At 35.2% G+C, this 13,771-nt stretch overlaps 1 protein-coding gene across 2 annotated transcripts in view; it reads right to left on the reverse strand.

Moving 5' to 3' along the window:
- Window positions 1-1,275: 1,275 nt before the first annotated feature.
- Idi (Isopentenyl-diphosphate delta isomerase) overlaps window positions 1,276-13,771 on the reverse strand; it is an 81,183-nt gene continuing 68,687 nt past the window's right edge. For both annotated transcript variants that reach the window (XM_090411858.1, XM_090411859.1), the window contains exon 6: window positions 1,276-2,211. In XM_090411858.1, coding sequence (XP_090267984.1) covers window positions 2,072-2,211 — 140 coding nt within the window. In that variant the 3' untranslated portion in view covers window positions 1,276-2,071. The remainder of the gene's footprint in view (window positions 2,212-13,771) is intronic.

The following is a 13,771-nucleotide window of genomic DNA, read 5'->3' on the forward strand; positions in this document are numbered from 1 at the left end:
TGTATCAAATAAGGTTCTTTCACTTAATGGTGATGTTGCACTTGACAAGGAAAATGATAGATGTCTTGAATATTATCAATAACTAATGAAAGACCTTCATATTCACAATACATATAGGAAGAATCTAAAAAAAAAAGTGAGCCTAATCAATACCTTTATAACTGCAGAGGTTACTTTCTAGAGGTGCTTAGCAACAATCCCAGCTGTTTATCCATATAGAAGTGCATTACATTCTACTTCATTATGGAAATAAGCTCACATAAACATGCTAAACCAATGCTTTTAACATTTGCATCACCATACAATACAAATGTGTAGATTATCGTGTACAAGCAAACTTTTAACGTGATTTATAATTACAACAAACGTAATTTGTCTTGACCTACTTTGCAACAAAGACTCATTAATCGGTATCTTTACTTCTGTAAAGTAATAATATTAAAAATTATGTACAGCCTATTCTAGAGATCACCACCAACCAGAAGAATTAAAAACATAATGCCTTCATATTTTCAAAAGGAAGCAAGCAACAATATTTCAGGTCATGGCTCAAAGTGGCATGACAATCCAGCTAGCCAATAAAAATAAAAAAATTATCAGTTTCTCCACTTAGTAACTACAGTCATACCTACAAATCTCTCTTCTGCTAAGCTAGGCATGCATCAATTTCTATCTAAGAAGACAGTCTCTTGTAAATTCAAGTGTCTAAAGAATCAATTAAAATGTGGATAGTACGGCAAACTGAAAATATATATTTTGGTACTATTGCTCAAAAGGAAAAGTGGTAGGTATTTATCACAATTTTCTGCCATGCCATAAATTTTTATAGTATCCTAAATAGGACTGATTTTAATTGGGAACAATAATAACTCTAGTCTTAAATTTTAGAATTATTCCTTTGTGAAATCTTGAAAATATACCAAGTGAGTTAATTAGCAGCTGTCTTGTATATAGTACAATAGATAAAATATCCAAAAATTTGGGACCCATAAATAAAAAAACAGATCAGCAGACTAAATACTCAAGTAACAATCTTTCAAACCATTATACGAGGATTGCACTAAAGACATTCAAGAACTTATAGTAAGTTAAGCCAACGGAATACAGTTGACTCTCACTATAACAAAAACCTCGCGTGATGTTTCTTTAGAACAGACTGTGGTTATGCCTTTTTGATAGTCTGTTACTTAGTACAGTTGTCTCTCACTAGGGTGAGAGTCAACTGTACTAAGTAAGGGAATAGACTCCCACTTGTATCTCAATGGAGGAATTCACAACATTTTTTTTTTATTTTTAACAATAAAAGTCATCAATGATTTATTTATTACAAAAATATTACATTCAATATATTATGTGAAGAATAAAATATATACATCCTATTTGAAAACATTCTTTGTTTGATCTTTACATATTAACTTTCATTTATGAAATTTACAAAAATAACTCAAGTAAGATGAAATTGACATTTCTCTTTTTGAGAGTGAAACCATTTGAGCTTTGACTGTATAGAAGCTTCCCACAAAAATGCACTAATTCTTGCTTTATATATGGTTCATTATAGACAGATGGCATATTAAATGCTTATTTCATTTTTTTGCCATTCAAACACGAATAAGCCAAAATGTTTTCTGTTTACGTGATAGGGATAGCAAGCAGATGTGATTTGACAGATATTACAAAGTTCAAATAAAAGAATAATTAATATTTCTTCATTTGCTCAAAAGGAAAAGTGGTAGACATTTATCACAATTTTCTGCTACACATTTTTATAGTATCCTAAATAGGACTTCAAATTTAGAGGACTGATGCTTAAAAGTAAATGAAATATGTTTGACACTGGAGGGAAAAGAAAGCTTTTTTTTGGGGGGGAGAGGAGGTGAGGCACTAGATGAGATTTGTTTACATAAAATTTCTCCCATAGCCTGTTTTGAACAATACAGCAGATGATTTTTTTTTTTTTTTTTGAAGTACATATATAAATGCCATTCAGTGTGGTCTTAAACCAAAAATATATTTTAACTTTATTGTTAATAATCTATGAAGCAGAAATACATATTTCACAACCTCTGATCTAACTTCCAAGATGATGAATTGTATGATGGTCTTTCAATGGTTCAAGATTATGCAGGTTTTCCCACCATTTAAACAGGAAAGTGTCTAATATCAGCTGGAACCAAGGTGTGATGGAGTGACCTCTTCTTTGCACATTTTCTGAAATATAATAATTTGTTATACTTTCATGATTTTACAGAGTGAGAGAAAGAAATCTAACAGGCTACAGATTAATAAAAAAAATATACATCAGAATTCTTAGGGATGAAAAAAGACTCCTTGTTTAAATTTTGATAAGCAGTTTGACTATTCTACTTCCTATATTCATCTCCCCCCCAAAAAAAATCAAAACTTTTTTCAGAGAAAGAAGCACAAAACTCACTTTTGTGTAAATCCTGAACTGCTAAAGCCTTTGACACAGCATCCTATGAAATTTTATTAAGGGAAGCAATAGTCAAATGCTTGATTCCTATTTAAGACAGCAGTACTTTGTACTAACTTTTAAGCAAAACTGTAAAACAGTTATAGTGGTTTTTGAAAAGATTCCAGATGAGGAGGCATAATGATAAGGATGTTTTTTTTTGTTTGTGACTTAAAGCACAAGTTTAAATCCAAATTGAATGTAATCAACAGGAATGGAGCATTACTAATAGAAGAGTTGGAAAGAATGCTGTGAGGAACTGTAACTTCAGAGTGGATAAAGAAAATGTGGCACCCTCTCACCAGGAAAATTTTCATTTGGAACCTCTTCCACTTCGGCATGAAGCTGAAAGAGCAACTTAACAGCAATAAGGCCACAGGGGGTGGAGGAATAAGAGTGTTTCATAGATTGATTACAAGGATATTGGAGACTGGAAGAAGTTGTTTTCATACCACTATATAAGATAGGTGATATAATGACATGCAAGAACTACAACTATTAGTTTAATATCTCATGCATGCTAAATAGGATTGCAGAAGAGATGCCCAAGGAACAAGCAGGTTTTAGGAAAGGTAAGGGCACCAGAGATCAGATCACAGAAAAATATAAAGAATTCAGACTCCCTCTCATAATGTGCTTCTTGGACTACTCTAAAGTTTTTGACAATTGAGCATGTGAAACTGTAAGAAGTAATTTAAAGAATGGATTTTCTTCAACACACTACAGGTTGATAGCCAACTTGTACAGGGAGCAAGAAGCCACAGTAAGAACTGTGTTGGATTAACTGATTGGCTTCAAGTTGGAAAAGGAGCTAGACAAGGATGTTTAGTATATATGCAGAGGACATCATTCGTGAAGCATTAGATGAGCTCAAGACAGGAATTAGGATAGGGGTAGATCGATCAGTAATCCGAGGTATGCTGATGATACAGTACTCCTTTGTAATGACATGGAGGAACTAGGACTAATTCTTAACAAAGTTCACAAGATCAGTAATTACAGAAAACTTCAACTCAATCCTAGTAAGACAAAGATTATGGTTCTCAAAGGAAATACAAACAGGGAAGCTCTTGAGGAAGTTAGCAAGTTTGAGTATACCTGAGCTCCATTATTAATGTGAAGAATTGCTGATCAGAAGGAGGTTAGGAACGGCTAAAACAACAGTCAGAGACTTGCCTAAAATCTGGAAGGATGGATCTATCTCCATGGGAACAAAATTGAGGATTTTGGATGCAGTTGTTTTTCCAACAGTGACTTATTGATGTGAGACTTGGAATCTAAAGAAGTCTGCTTTTGTAAGGTGGTGTTACAGAAAGCTATTGAGAACATCATATACTGAAAGGTGTACAAATGAATGGGTGTTAGAACTTTAAGGCTTCTTAAGGATATTGACAGAAGAAAATTAAAATATTGTGGACAGACTGGAAGGGGGACTTCTCAGAACAGTAATAGAAGGTAAAGTTCTTGGAAAAAGAGGAAGGGTAGACCATCAATGAGATGGATGGGGTGTGAAGTGACTGATCTTTAGAGAGTTGAGGCCTCCAGAAAAGCAAACAGGACTACATGGTGTGGTGCATCGGAGTGACCATATGGCATCTGTGGATGCCCAATGAACATATAGATAGATAGTAATTTAGCATTTCACGAAGATCTGTTATAGGACACTGTTTTATTTTTTTTTTTTTTCTTCAAACAGAGAGGAAGAAATACCACATTGCACATAAGCTACTTGACTGCGAGAGGCCACCGAGCCTAACGTAAAAGGAAGATGAGAAGTTTCATGCAAAATGAACTTCTCCATTCATATATAATTTAATTTATCCTGAAAATTAATTCTTATGATACAGTTAAAGAAATTTACCTAAATTTTGCATGGAATTCTAATAATATTTTTATGTTGGGGAAGTAATCTATCCTACTGCACTGAAATAATTCAAATCTTAACTAGAAAGAAATATACAGAGGTACTGCAATAAATATTTAAGAGGTAATACTTTCACAGTATGGTGTTTATTATTATTCCTAAAAAGATGTTTTCTTTAGCAGATATCAAAGCATAAAATATGCCATTCTCAAGTTGCATAAACACTACACTTACTCAACACCAAAAATATTCAACAGCCTACTTTTAAGAAATAAAACCAATCTCATAAATATTCTTTGTCAAAAGAATCTGATCAACTCTGGTTTTTGGAACCATTTATATATGAAAAACTATGTCAGCAGGCTGATTATTATTTTTTTCCCCTTCAATGTGAATACGTACTGCAGTTGGACTGGTGACTAGATATAAACGCACAACTCCCTTGAATTTCACATTGTGCTGTGGATGATGCTAGAAACTCTTCACTAGAATAATTACAAGTCTTTCTTCTAAAGATGACCCAATATATCAGAGAATTACTAGTTATAATTGGTAGTTTAGCTTTCATTTTTAGACCATAACACAGCAGCTGTACAAAGTAAACCAACTTAGAGAGATAATAAATTCTTTGTGGCTAAGGTTTCTTATGCTCCACAGACACTCTTTTGGAATAACAAGTTCAGCACACACACTATTTAGGTTAGGTTATTAAAAAATAAATCAGTTGGGCTAACATGCTCTACAAGAAGAGCTTTTTCCTGAAGGATGTTTCATTCCAATAATCAGGAGAATCGCATTTGTTTACCTAGAAGAACGTCAAGCTATGTAACAGGAATCTGTCTGGTTTTGCCTAGCATGTGGATTCTTCCAATTACAGGGTCAATGAAATAAAAACAAAGAATGGCATTTAGTGTTACCTAGAAAGAAGTACCTATTAAAGTTTAATTCTATATAAGAATGAATCTCACCTAGATGCCAATTAAGCATCTGATGTGTGGGTGTTTGTGCATATATAATCTAATTTAACTACTCTTATTCCTATTGAAGTAATAAGATTGAGTGCACTGAAACATTGTTATTGGTCATCACAACACAAGGTGAATTTTTTTTTTTTTTTTAGCAAGAAAATAGAATAATCAGACACATGATTATTCTATTTTCTTGCTTGCAATCTTTTCATACAACTTTCCCTAGTAGGGTAAGATTGCTATAACAAGATAATCTAATTCAGTTTAAGCAATGCTCACTTTCTAACACAAATGAACTCTTTTTTAAATGTGTACTCATATTGCTAATTTCTACTGTGCTAGAAAAAGAATTTCTCCACGTATTGTGATGAGCCAATAATATTAAGATGAAATACACATAAGTAATAACAATCATTTTATCACCTAATATTTATCTCCCACATGAAAGGTAAAAGAATCTATAGAACATCAGTGTTGTGTGTATGATAAAGGAAGAACTGTGTCAATAGATCACTTTTCTTGATGAGTTGGAAGTTCAGTTGTTGAGAAACACATTATGAAGAAGGCTGCTCCAGAGGAAGAAAGAATAAAAGGAGCCAGTTCAGTGTGGTTGAAGATGAAAGTTAGGTTGCTGTTGCTCTTGTTTTCACAGGCCCAACAAAAAGTGGACCTGTGACAATGGAAGTACCTATAGAAAAGAAAAATCATTTATGATGCTGACTTGCTCTCCTCCAGAGAGTATTGAGAATTTTCAGGGAGGTTTAAGGTGCCCCACCCCAAACATGTGAACAGTACTCTAAGAATGGGTGGATTTGAAGAGTGTTAGTAGCTGGGTGAGTGGAAAAGAATAATGTGATATGCTTATGTCAGGAGAAGAGGATGGTGGTAATGCCAGTTCAATCAGTCCTGCTCAGTGTTTGCAAATTATCTTGAAGACAGATGTCTAAGAACTGCATCATTTGTTGGATGAGTGGAGTGTATCATTAGCAAAGGATGAGTAGACTGAGGGTAGCTAATAGAATTGAGTTCTGAGACACTCCTGCATTGGTAACAAAGCTTGAAGAGCAGGTGCTATACACCATGATACATGGTGAATGACAACAGAGAAAGCTGGCTACTCAATTACAGAAGGAAGGAGATGGATTAAAGAAAAACAGTTTGCTTTGCAGGACTGAGGTAGGTGAAGCTGATGGTTGATATAACTTTCTCCATATTTTGGAGAGAGCTCAATTGATACCAATACATTAGTGGTTTGACAGTAGATTTTTGTTTGAGTACAAACAAAAATCTACTGTCAAAAAAGATCCCATCAGGTCCAGAGGACTGTCTTTTTTGCTGAAAAAACAATGGGAGACATACAGTAAGAGGTGATTTGCCTTAGTCATCATTTATGCAGGAGTGATGCCTGTTATATCTTTGTGTGCTATCTGGATGAAACAGAGGTGGAAGCATTGAGCAGAAGTTTTGCCCAATGACCTTGGCAAGAGAATAGGATTCCCTATTGCATTTGTGAAGTTGTATTGCACAATTAAGCATAGGCTGATTGAAGCTGATGTTCATATTGTAAGCCCCATGGCAAGCTGGATTTTCTTTTTTAAATTCAACTGCTTTTGTACATCCTTTAATGAATAATGGGTTGGAAGGTGAATGTAGGGCCAAAGGACACGAGTTGAAGAGTATTTGGTGTGATAGTAAACTAATATAAACACACATGCAATAGGATTGTGATCCAAGTTATGGAGAGGTGACCTTTGCAGCATATCTGGAAGGAGAACTGGTTAAAAAAATAAGACTGTGTACAATTTGTTAGGTCACTGTTATGGCAAAAACTGCATCATATCCAAGCTAGGTGTATGGAGTTTTGGACATTCAAGGTCATCTTGGAAGATTCTATATATTCAAGTAATGAAGGTAAAGAGGTCACAGTGGTTTCAGAATTTGGAAAGTTATTAATACACAGCAGATGAATGGAAACCTTGAGCTAGAGAAGACCAAAAGCAGGTGATTCTAAATTAGAGACATTCTCTGGAAGGTAATGTTAAATCTCAAGACACAGGAACCAACCCTTGTGTTTGATGTAGCTTTAATTTGGGTGTTTGCAAAGAGTAGGAGAAAGTTTTAGCATGTTTGAGGTGCCATTTTTGCTGACAGGTTTTCAAGGGAAATTTATATCAGTTGAAGTCACACTATCTGTTTCTTGTAGATTTCATTTATGATTCAAGTTAGAATGTGAGATGATAGACTCTTGGACATGACATCTATACAGAGACTGACCAGTTCTTCCCATATACTACTACTCAAACTATCCTGTAGGCATGGCAGTTAACTTGATACCGACAGATTTGGGTCTGTATACTACTGGAAGCCAGCATCAGTTTTTACTGATGTACCCTCAAAAAGGGAGATGGTGTTTGAGTCTCTAAGCATGTTTGACAGTTACTGAAGGTAGTATCATTCCTACTACATTCAGAAAAGAAGGGAGAGTTGAAATGGAATCCCTGCACTTCTTTTGGAATGTGGCAAGTAAAAGGGAGAATAATTTGGAGGCAGAGGTGAAAATAAAGCAGACTAGATAGTTATTCAACTAAGCAATCACTTTTCAAGGGGATGTCATCCAGTGAAGACATTGGAGTAACTAAATAGACAAGGACTGGTGCAAAAACAGATGAACTGGCAGTGCATAGGATATCACAGAACCTTGAATGTGAATACACCTATAGGATCAGATGCTAGGGAATTGACAGCATCTTTTCTCACATTGTTTTAAGCTTCAGTTCTGGATTGGTGGAAAGAGGAGAAAATAAGTCCATCACATAAAGGAAGCTCCAAGATTGGTTAATAATTTGCTACCTCAATCAGAATCTGAGAAGTGTTGGTTAACGATAAAATCTAGAAAAGATGACAACATTGCTTTGTGAAAGGCAGATCATGCTTCAATAACTTACCTTTCATAATACAGTGAAAAGTGAGTTCGATAAAGGTAATGTCTATGCTGTGATACTACATGAAATTCTGATAAGAGGGTGGTTAGGAGAGAGATACCAGAGCAGTATCCAGAAGAAGGCCCTGTACTTGGGTCACTGCTATTTAATTTGTACATTAATGATCTGAGAGGAAATATTTAGCTGTTCTCCTTTTCACCCCAAAATATGCATTTTGGGAGGAAAAGATTATCAGCTGTGTACTATATTGATGGAACTGTACTCCAGGGATTTGAGAGTTGACATATTGCAAAAGTGGCTAAAACAGCTCATCAAATTACTGATTATTGAAGAACATCAAGAAGCAGGTTATAAGGACATGATTAGACTCCACCTTCATTACTGTGCACAAATCAGGTCATTAGGTTTCTTGGGAATGAGGAGGTGGAGGGGATTTAGGAGTGAGTGACCAAGATTGTGGCAGGTTTATAGAATGCACCTTATGAAAATAGGTTAAAGATTTATGGGCTGCAGAAAAGGGGTGAAATGACTGAGATAATTGCTACAAGCTTTGTATAGGATTTGATATAGAGGAAATTTTTCAGAACAGGTCTGATGGTGAAAAAGAAGAGCTAGACTAGATTTTGTTTGAGTCGTGAATGGGTTACGAGAGTCTGCTATAAGTGCTTTATCAGTGACTGAATTCAAAGTGAATGTATAGATAGTGCTTGACATAATGTTTAGTGACTCCCTCAATGTGTCTATGGACTGCATGAAGTTGCTCGTGTAATAATTACTCTAGCAGCATTTCAAATTTATGATTTCAGTTTTCTCCAAATGCTCCCAAAACATTTCTAAATGCCTGGAATTGATATCCTATTCTGCTATTTAGATCTCCCAGAAAGACTACATTTCCTTTCTGTCAGTTGCAGAAATTTCAGTTTCTGACTTGAAACTGAAATTTTTCAAGTCACTTTTTCCTTAACCAAAACCTTCTGTAGACACAAATTTCACTGGCCAAGCAAGCATTTTATCTTCATGTTAAGTGTTGAGCTACTACTATAGCTCATTCCATACCATGATCACAATTAAATAAAGTAATTGTGATCATCCTATATGTTTTGGCAGGCACAAATGATTTGAAAGGTGAGAAGATATGAAAGAGTTGTTAGAAGAAGTAAGAAAGTAAAGATTATGAGTCTGCTGCCTCGGTATGATAGGAGAGAATTGAGAAGAGCCAAGGTTGTACAGGAGAAATAGTGTGGATTGCAATTAAATGGTTAGATGCTTGGAGAAAGTGTTGTTCAGTAAGAGTTCGGAAGTGCCAAACCAGGGAAACTAGAGATATGGAGGGCTGGATGTAGTTTCCCAGGTTTTGAACCTGAATGGGCAGGTAATGCCATTATGTAAGGGTAACTGTGGGTCCAAGGGGATGTTGAAATGCATGTACATAAATGCCTAAAGTATCAGAAATAAATAAAGGAGAGGAGTTTTTAGCATTCGTCAGTTCAACTTGGCCAGAAATTATTGGGATCAGAGAATGCAATGGATATTATATTTTCAGAGAAGAAATAGGGCTGGAGAGGGGGGGGGGTATTATTAATGATTGCTGAAGAACTTCTGTTTTTGTTGATCTGATGGAAATCATTCATTTGAGGTTGTCTGGTGTGAGATAGAGGCCAATAGGACAAAATATATTGTTGGTTGCTGCTAGAGACCTTGGGGGTCTAGAAGAAAATGTGGATGACATGCATCAGCAGATTAGTACAATGAGTGCAGACCAAGCAATTATCATGGGAGACTTCAAACTATGGTGATATATAGATTAGGAAGAGGAAAGGGCATGTAGCAAAATTTGAATTTATTCAGTTACTAATAATTACCTGAAATAGCATGTGATGGAAGAGATCAGGGATGTGAGAGTGTTGGATCTGGTAATAGCATCAGAAGAACCATCTACAACTGCAGTAGCAACTCTACCTCTGATCAGAAAAAGTGACTATGCAGTCTTGTCAAGGGAGGTTGTTCAACATGTGGAAATTTCAGTCAAGAAAGGGTTTATGCAGAATTACAAAGCTGGCAATTATGACCAACTTGGAGCAGTACCATGGGAAGTGATCACGGATTGTTTGAGCGAGGCAGTATCGGAGTACAGTCAGGAAGATAATCCCTGGTTTAAGTAAATGACTAACAATATAAAGCAGGAGCTGTAATAAAAGAAAGCATTGTGGAAGGAATATAAACAAAGTGATCAGCATGCACATGATATAAAGAACAAGCAAGAAGGGTAACTAGTATGGTAAGGAAGGCTAAATCAGAATGGAAGAAAATTAGCTAAGCATGCCAAAATAAATCCCAAAGAGTTTGTCTGCAACATAGCAAGTAAGAGAAAGAATGATTATGGAAAGATAACTTTACACAGTGCTGAATAGGAAAGTGACAGTTGAGAAATCTTGGGAATATAACAAGAATTTATATTTAAGTTTTGTTGATCTGCAAAGACATATGACAGGAGGAAAGCTCTTCAAATAGGCAGAAATACTGAAAACATCAGCTGTATCCTGAATAGTGAACATACTGAATAAGTAAAATATTTCAGTATTTAGGCACAATTTCTAGTGAAGATGATAAATAAAATATATGAAAATAGACAACAGAATTAATAAAGCTGGTATGGTAAGTCAGTTGAACAGATTTATATGGAATAAGAAAGAAATTAGTCAAAACACTAAATTATAGTTCCACTACAGATGAGTGAACCCTGAACACTTCTGTGCATGGCAGAAGAAGGTGAATCCATTTCATGTGATGTTATCACACATCAAAAAATTAGCTTTTCTTTTATGAACATTCTAGTTTTTAAAGTGGTAAATATTTTGCTTTTATAACAGTTATAATTTTATGTATAAAGCATGTGATTTCACATGTTGGTGATGAATTCATACATCTCTTATTCTTTTCTTGGCCCTCTACCAGCTACAGTTCTCTCAACTGTGGGCAGACTATACCTGTATACAAGATGGTGTTAAAATTAGTTCGAACTTATGGATCTGAGAGCTGGGTTAGAAATAAAACACTTATATTAGAGGTCCCCAAGTCTGTTCATAAGTTCTGAGAAAGATTAGTGGATTGAACAGATGGCAGTATCACATTAAGGATATTAGGAAAGAACTTTGATTTGATATGTAGAAGGAATGGATGCGAGTTTGAGGGAAGTTTGAATTTGTATAAGAAGGATGGGTCTACACTTCAAAAACTAAAGTAGTACGAGACCAAACACAGAAAGTCAGGAAAAACTACCGTATATTATCGGGTATAATGTGAAAAATTTATGGTCTAAAGTTAAGGGTTCACATTATATGCAGATCTTGGAAAATATAACATCTTATTAGACTTCCACACACAATATATACTGCCTATGCAACCAAATCTACTTGACCCACTCGCATTCAGCGACCAAGCGCACATCGTATCTGTGCATAAAGCCAGTAATGTAAGTAGTGCTAATATCGGTTTAACCACGGTTCATTTTAAATATTATTCGTTAAACAAACCTAGCCTGAACATGGATCCAAAGATGATGCCATATACAAAGGCGAGGATAACACACAACAAAATGGAGAGCATGATGACGCAATGCCTACAGATGAATTTATAAATGAAATGTTTGATGACTCAAAAGATGAAGAATTTAAAGGATTTCAACATTTTGTTTTAAAATAAATATTTCTTTCATTAATTTGTATTGTTTTATTTATAATGTCAGGGAACAAGATTAACGGATCGCATTATAAGTGGACATGGGATATTAGGGTTAGTTTTCATTATACGGTAAATTATAATGGGAGGAATGGTGAGAATATGAGTGTAAGAGTGACAGTGTTATATAACTATTAATGATGGGAAAAGGCATTATCATGGAAATGATTACAAGCAGAGAATGATTTCATCCAGTTCGGACCCATCAAGGATATGCAAAATATGTCTACATGTATAAGGCACTAGAGAAGCATAGAGATCTGCATATAAGAGTATATACAAAAGAACATGCAGATAGATTATTATGTCTGTACATGAATTCTAGGAATATCAGAAACAAACAAGTAAATAACTAATCATTTTGTTTCAAAAAAAAAAAACATCATCAAATTCCTGCTATGTACCCTCAAGGGGTGTACAGGATATGATAGTACTACATGAAAAATTTACATCATTATTAATTTCCTATCTACAATTTTCCTCCAACATTATCAGATCTTATATTTCTATCGTCTAAGGCACTTTGTACAGTATCAATTCACCTATATCTTGGTCTTCCTCTGGGTCGTTTTGCTGACAACCTGGCAGAGAACACTTGTTTTGATAATCTTTCCTCGCCCATTCTGTTTAAGTGACCATACCACCTGAGATTAGCTCTGCTAACGCATTCCTGGATGCTGACAATGTCAAGTTCTTTCCTAATATAATCGTTTTTAACATGATGATGCCATCTGTTCACGCCTATAATCTTTCTCAGGACTCTCATATCTGTGGTCTCTAGTCTTTGGTCAAGTGTTTTACTTCTGACCCAGCTCTCAGATCCATAAGTTAAAAACTGGTTTGAACACTGTCTTGTATACAGCTAATTTAGTGTTCCGACTAATTTCTCTCTTATTCCATATGAAATTATTCAATTGACTTCCCACCACACCAGCTTTGCTGATTCTGTTGTCTATTTCTATATTTAATTTACCATCTTCAGTAAAAATCGTGCCTAAATAGTTGAAATGTTTTACTTGTTCCACAGGTTCTCCATTCACAACACAGTTGACATTTTCAATGATTTTTATATCATGTTTAATACCACTTTCCTTCATAATGTGATCCATATAGATAATGAATAATACAGGGGATAATGTACATCCTTGTCTCACACCTGATTTAACATTAAACTAACTTCTGACTTACAACTCAAATAAAGACTAAGTAGTGCTTGATATAATGCCCCATTGACACCATATAACTGTAGTTAGTGTACTGAATAGCTTCTCTCTTGGTACCTTGTCATATGCCTTTTCCAAATTGACAAAACTTAAATACAGATCTTTGTTATATTCCCATGCTTTCTCGACCATTTGTCGTAAAGTGAAGATTGATCCTGACAGCCTCTATTTGGCATGAATCCAGCTTGTTCTTCGCCAAGCTTCTCTTCCACAACCGTTTCTCAAGTATACTTGCATAGATCTTGCCAGGAACGCTCAGTAGGGAAATACCTCTGTAATTCTCACATGCAGTTTTATTTCCCTTTTTATATATGGGTACTATGAGAGCTCTACTCCAATCATCGGGAATTCGTCCCTCTGTCCAGGCCTTCTGAACTATGCAGTGAAGCCACTGTAAGACTCTAATACCACCATACTTCAGCATTTCTGGTCGAATATCATCTACTCCTGCTGCCTTTCCATATTTCAAGTATGGATATGTATTCCTGACTGCATGCCTGGTCAGTGTTTTTTAGCACAGTGCTGTCATCACTGCTTGTTTCATTTAGAAGTTTTTCAAAGTA

The sequence above is a fragment of the Typopeltis vanoorti genome, chromosome 22, assembly GCF_054136105.1.
Source record: "Typopeltis vanoorti isolate ZY-2024b chromosome 22, IOZ_Tvanoo_1.0, whole genome shotgun sequence".
Lineage (NCBI taxonomy): Eukaryota > Metazoa > Arthropoda > Arachnida > Uropygi > Thelyphonidae > Typopeltis > Typopeltis vanoorti.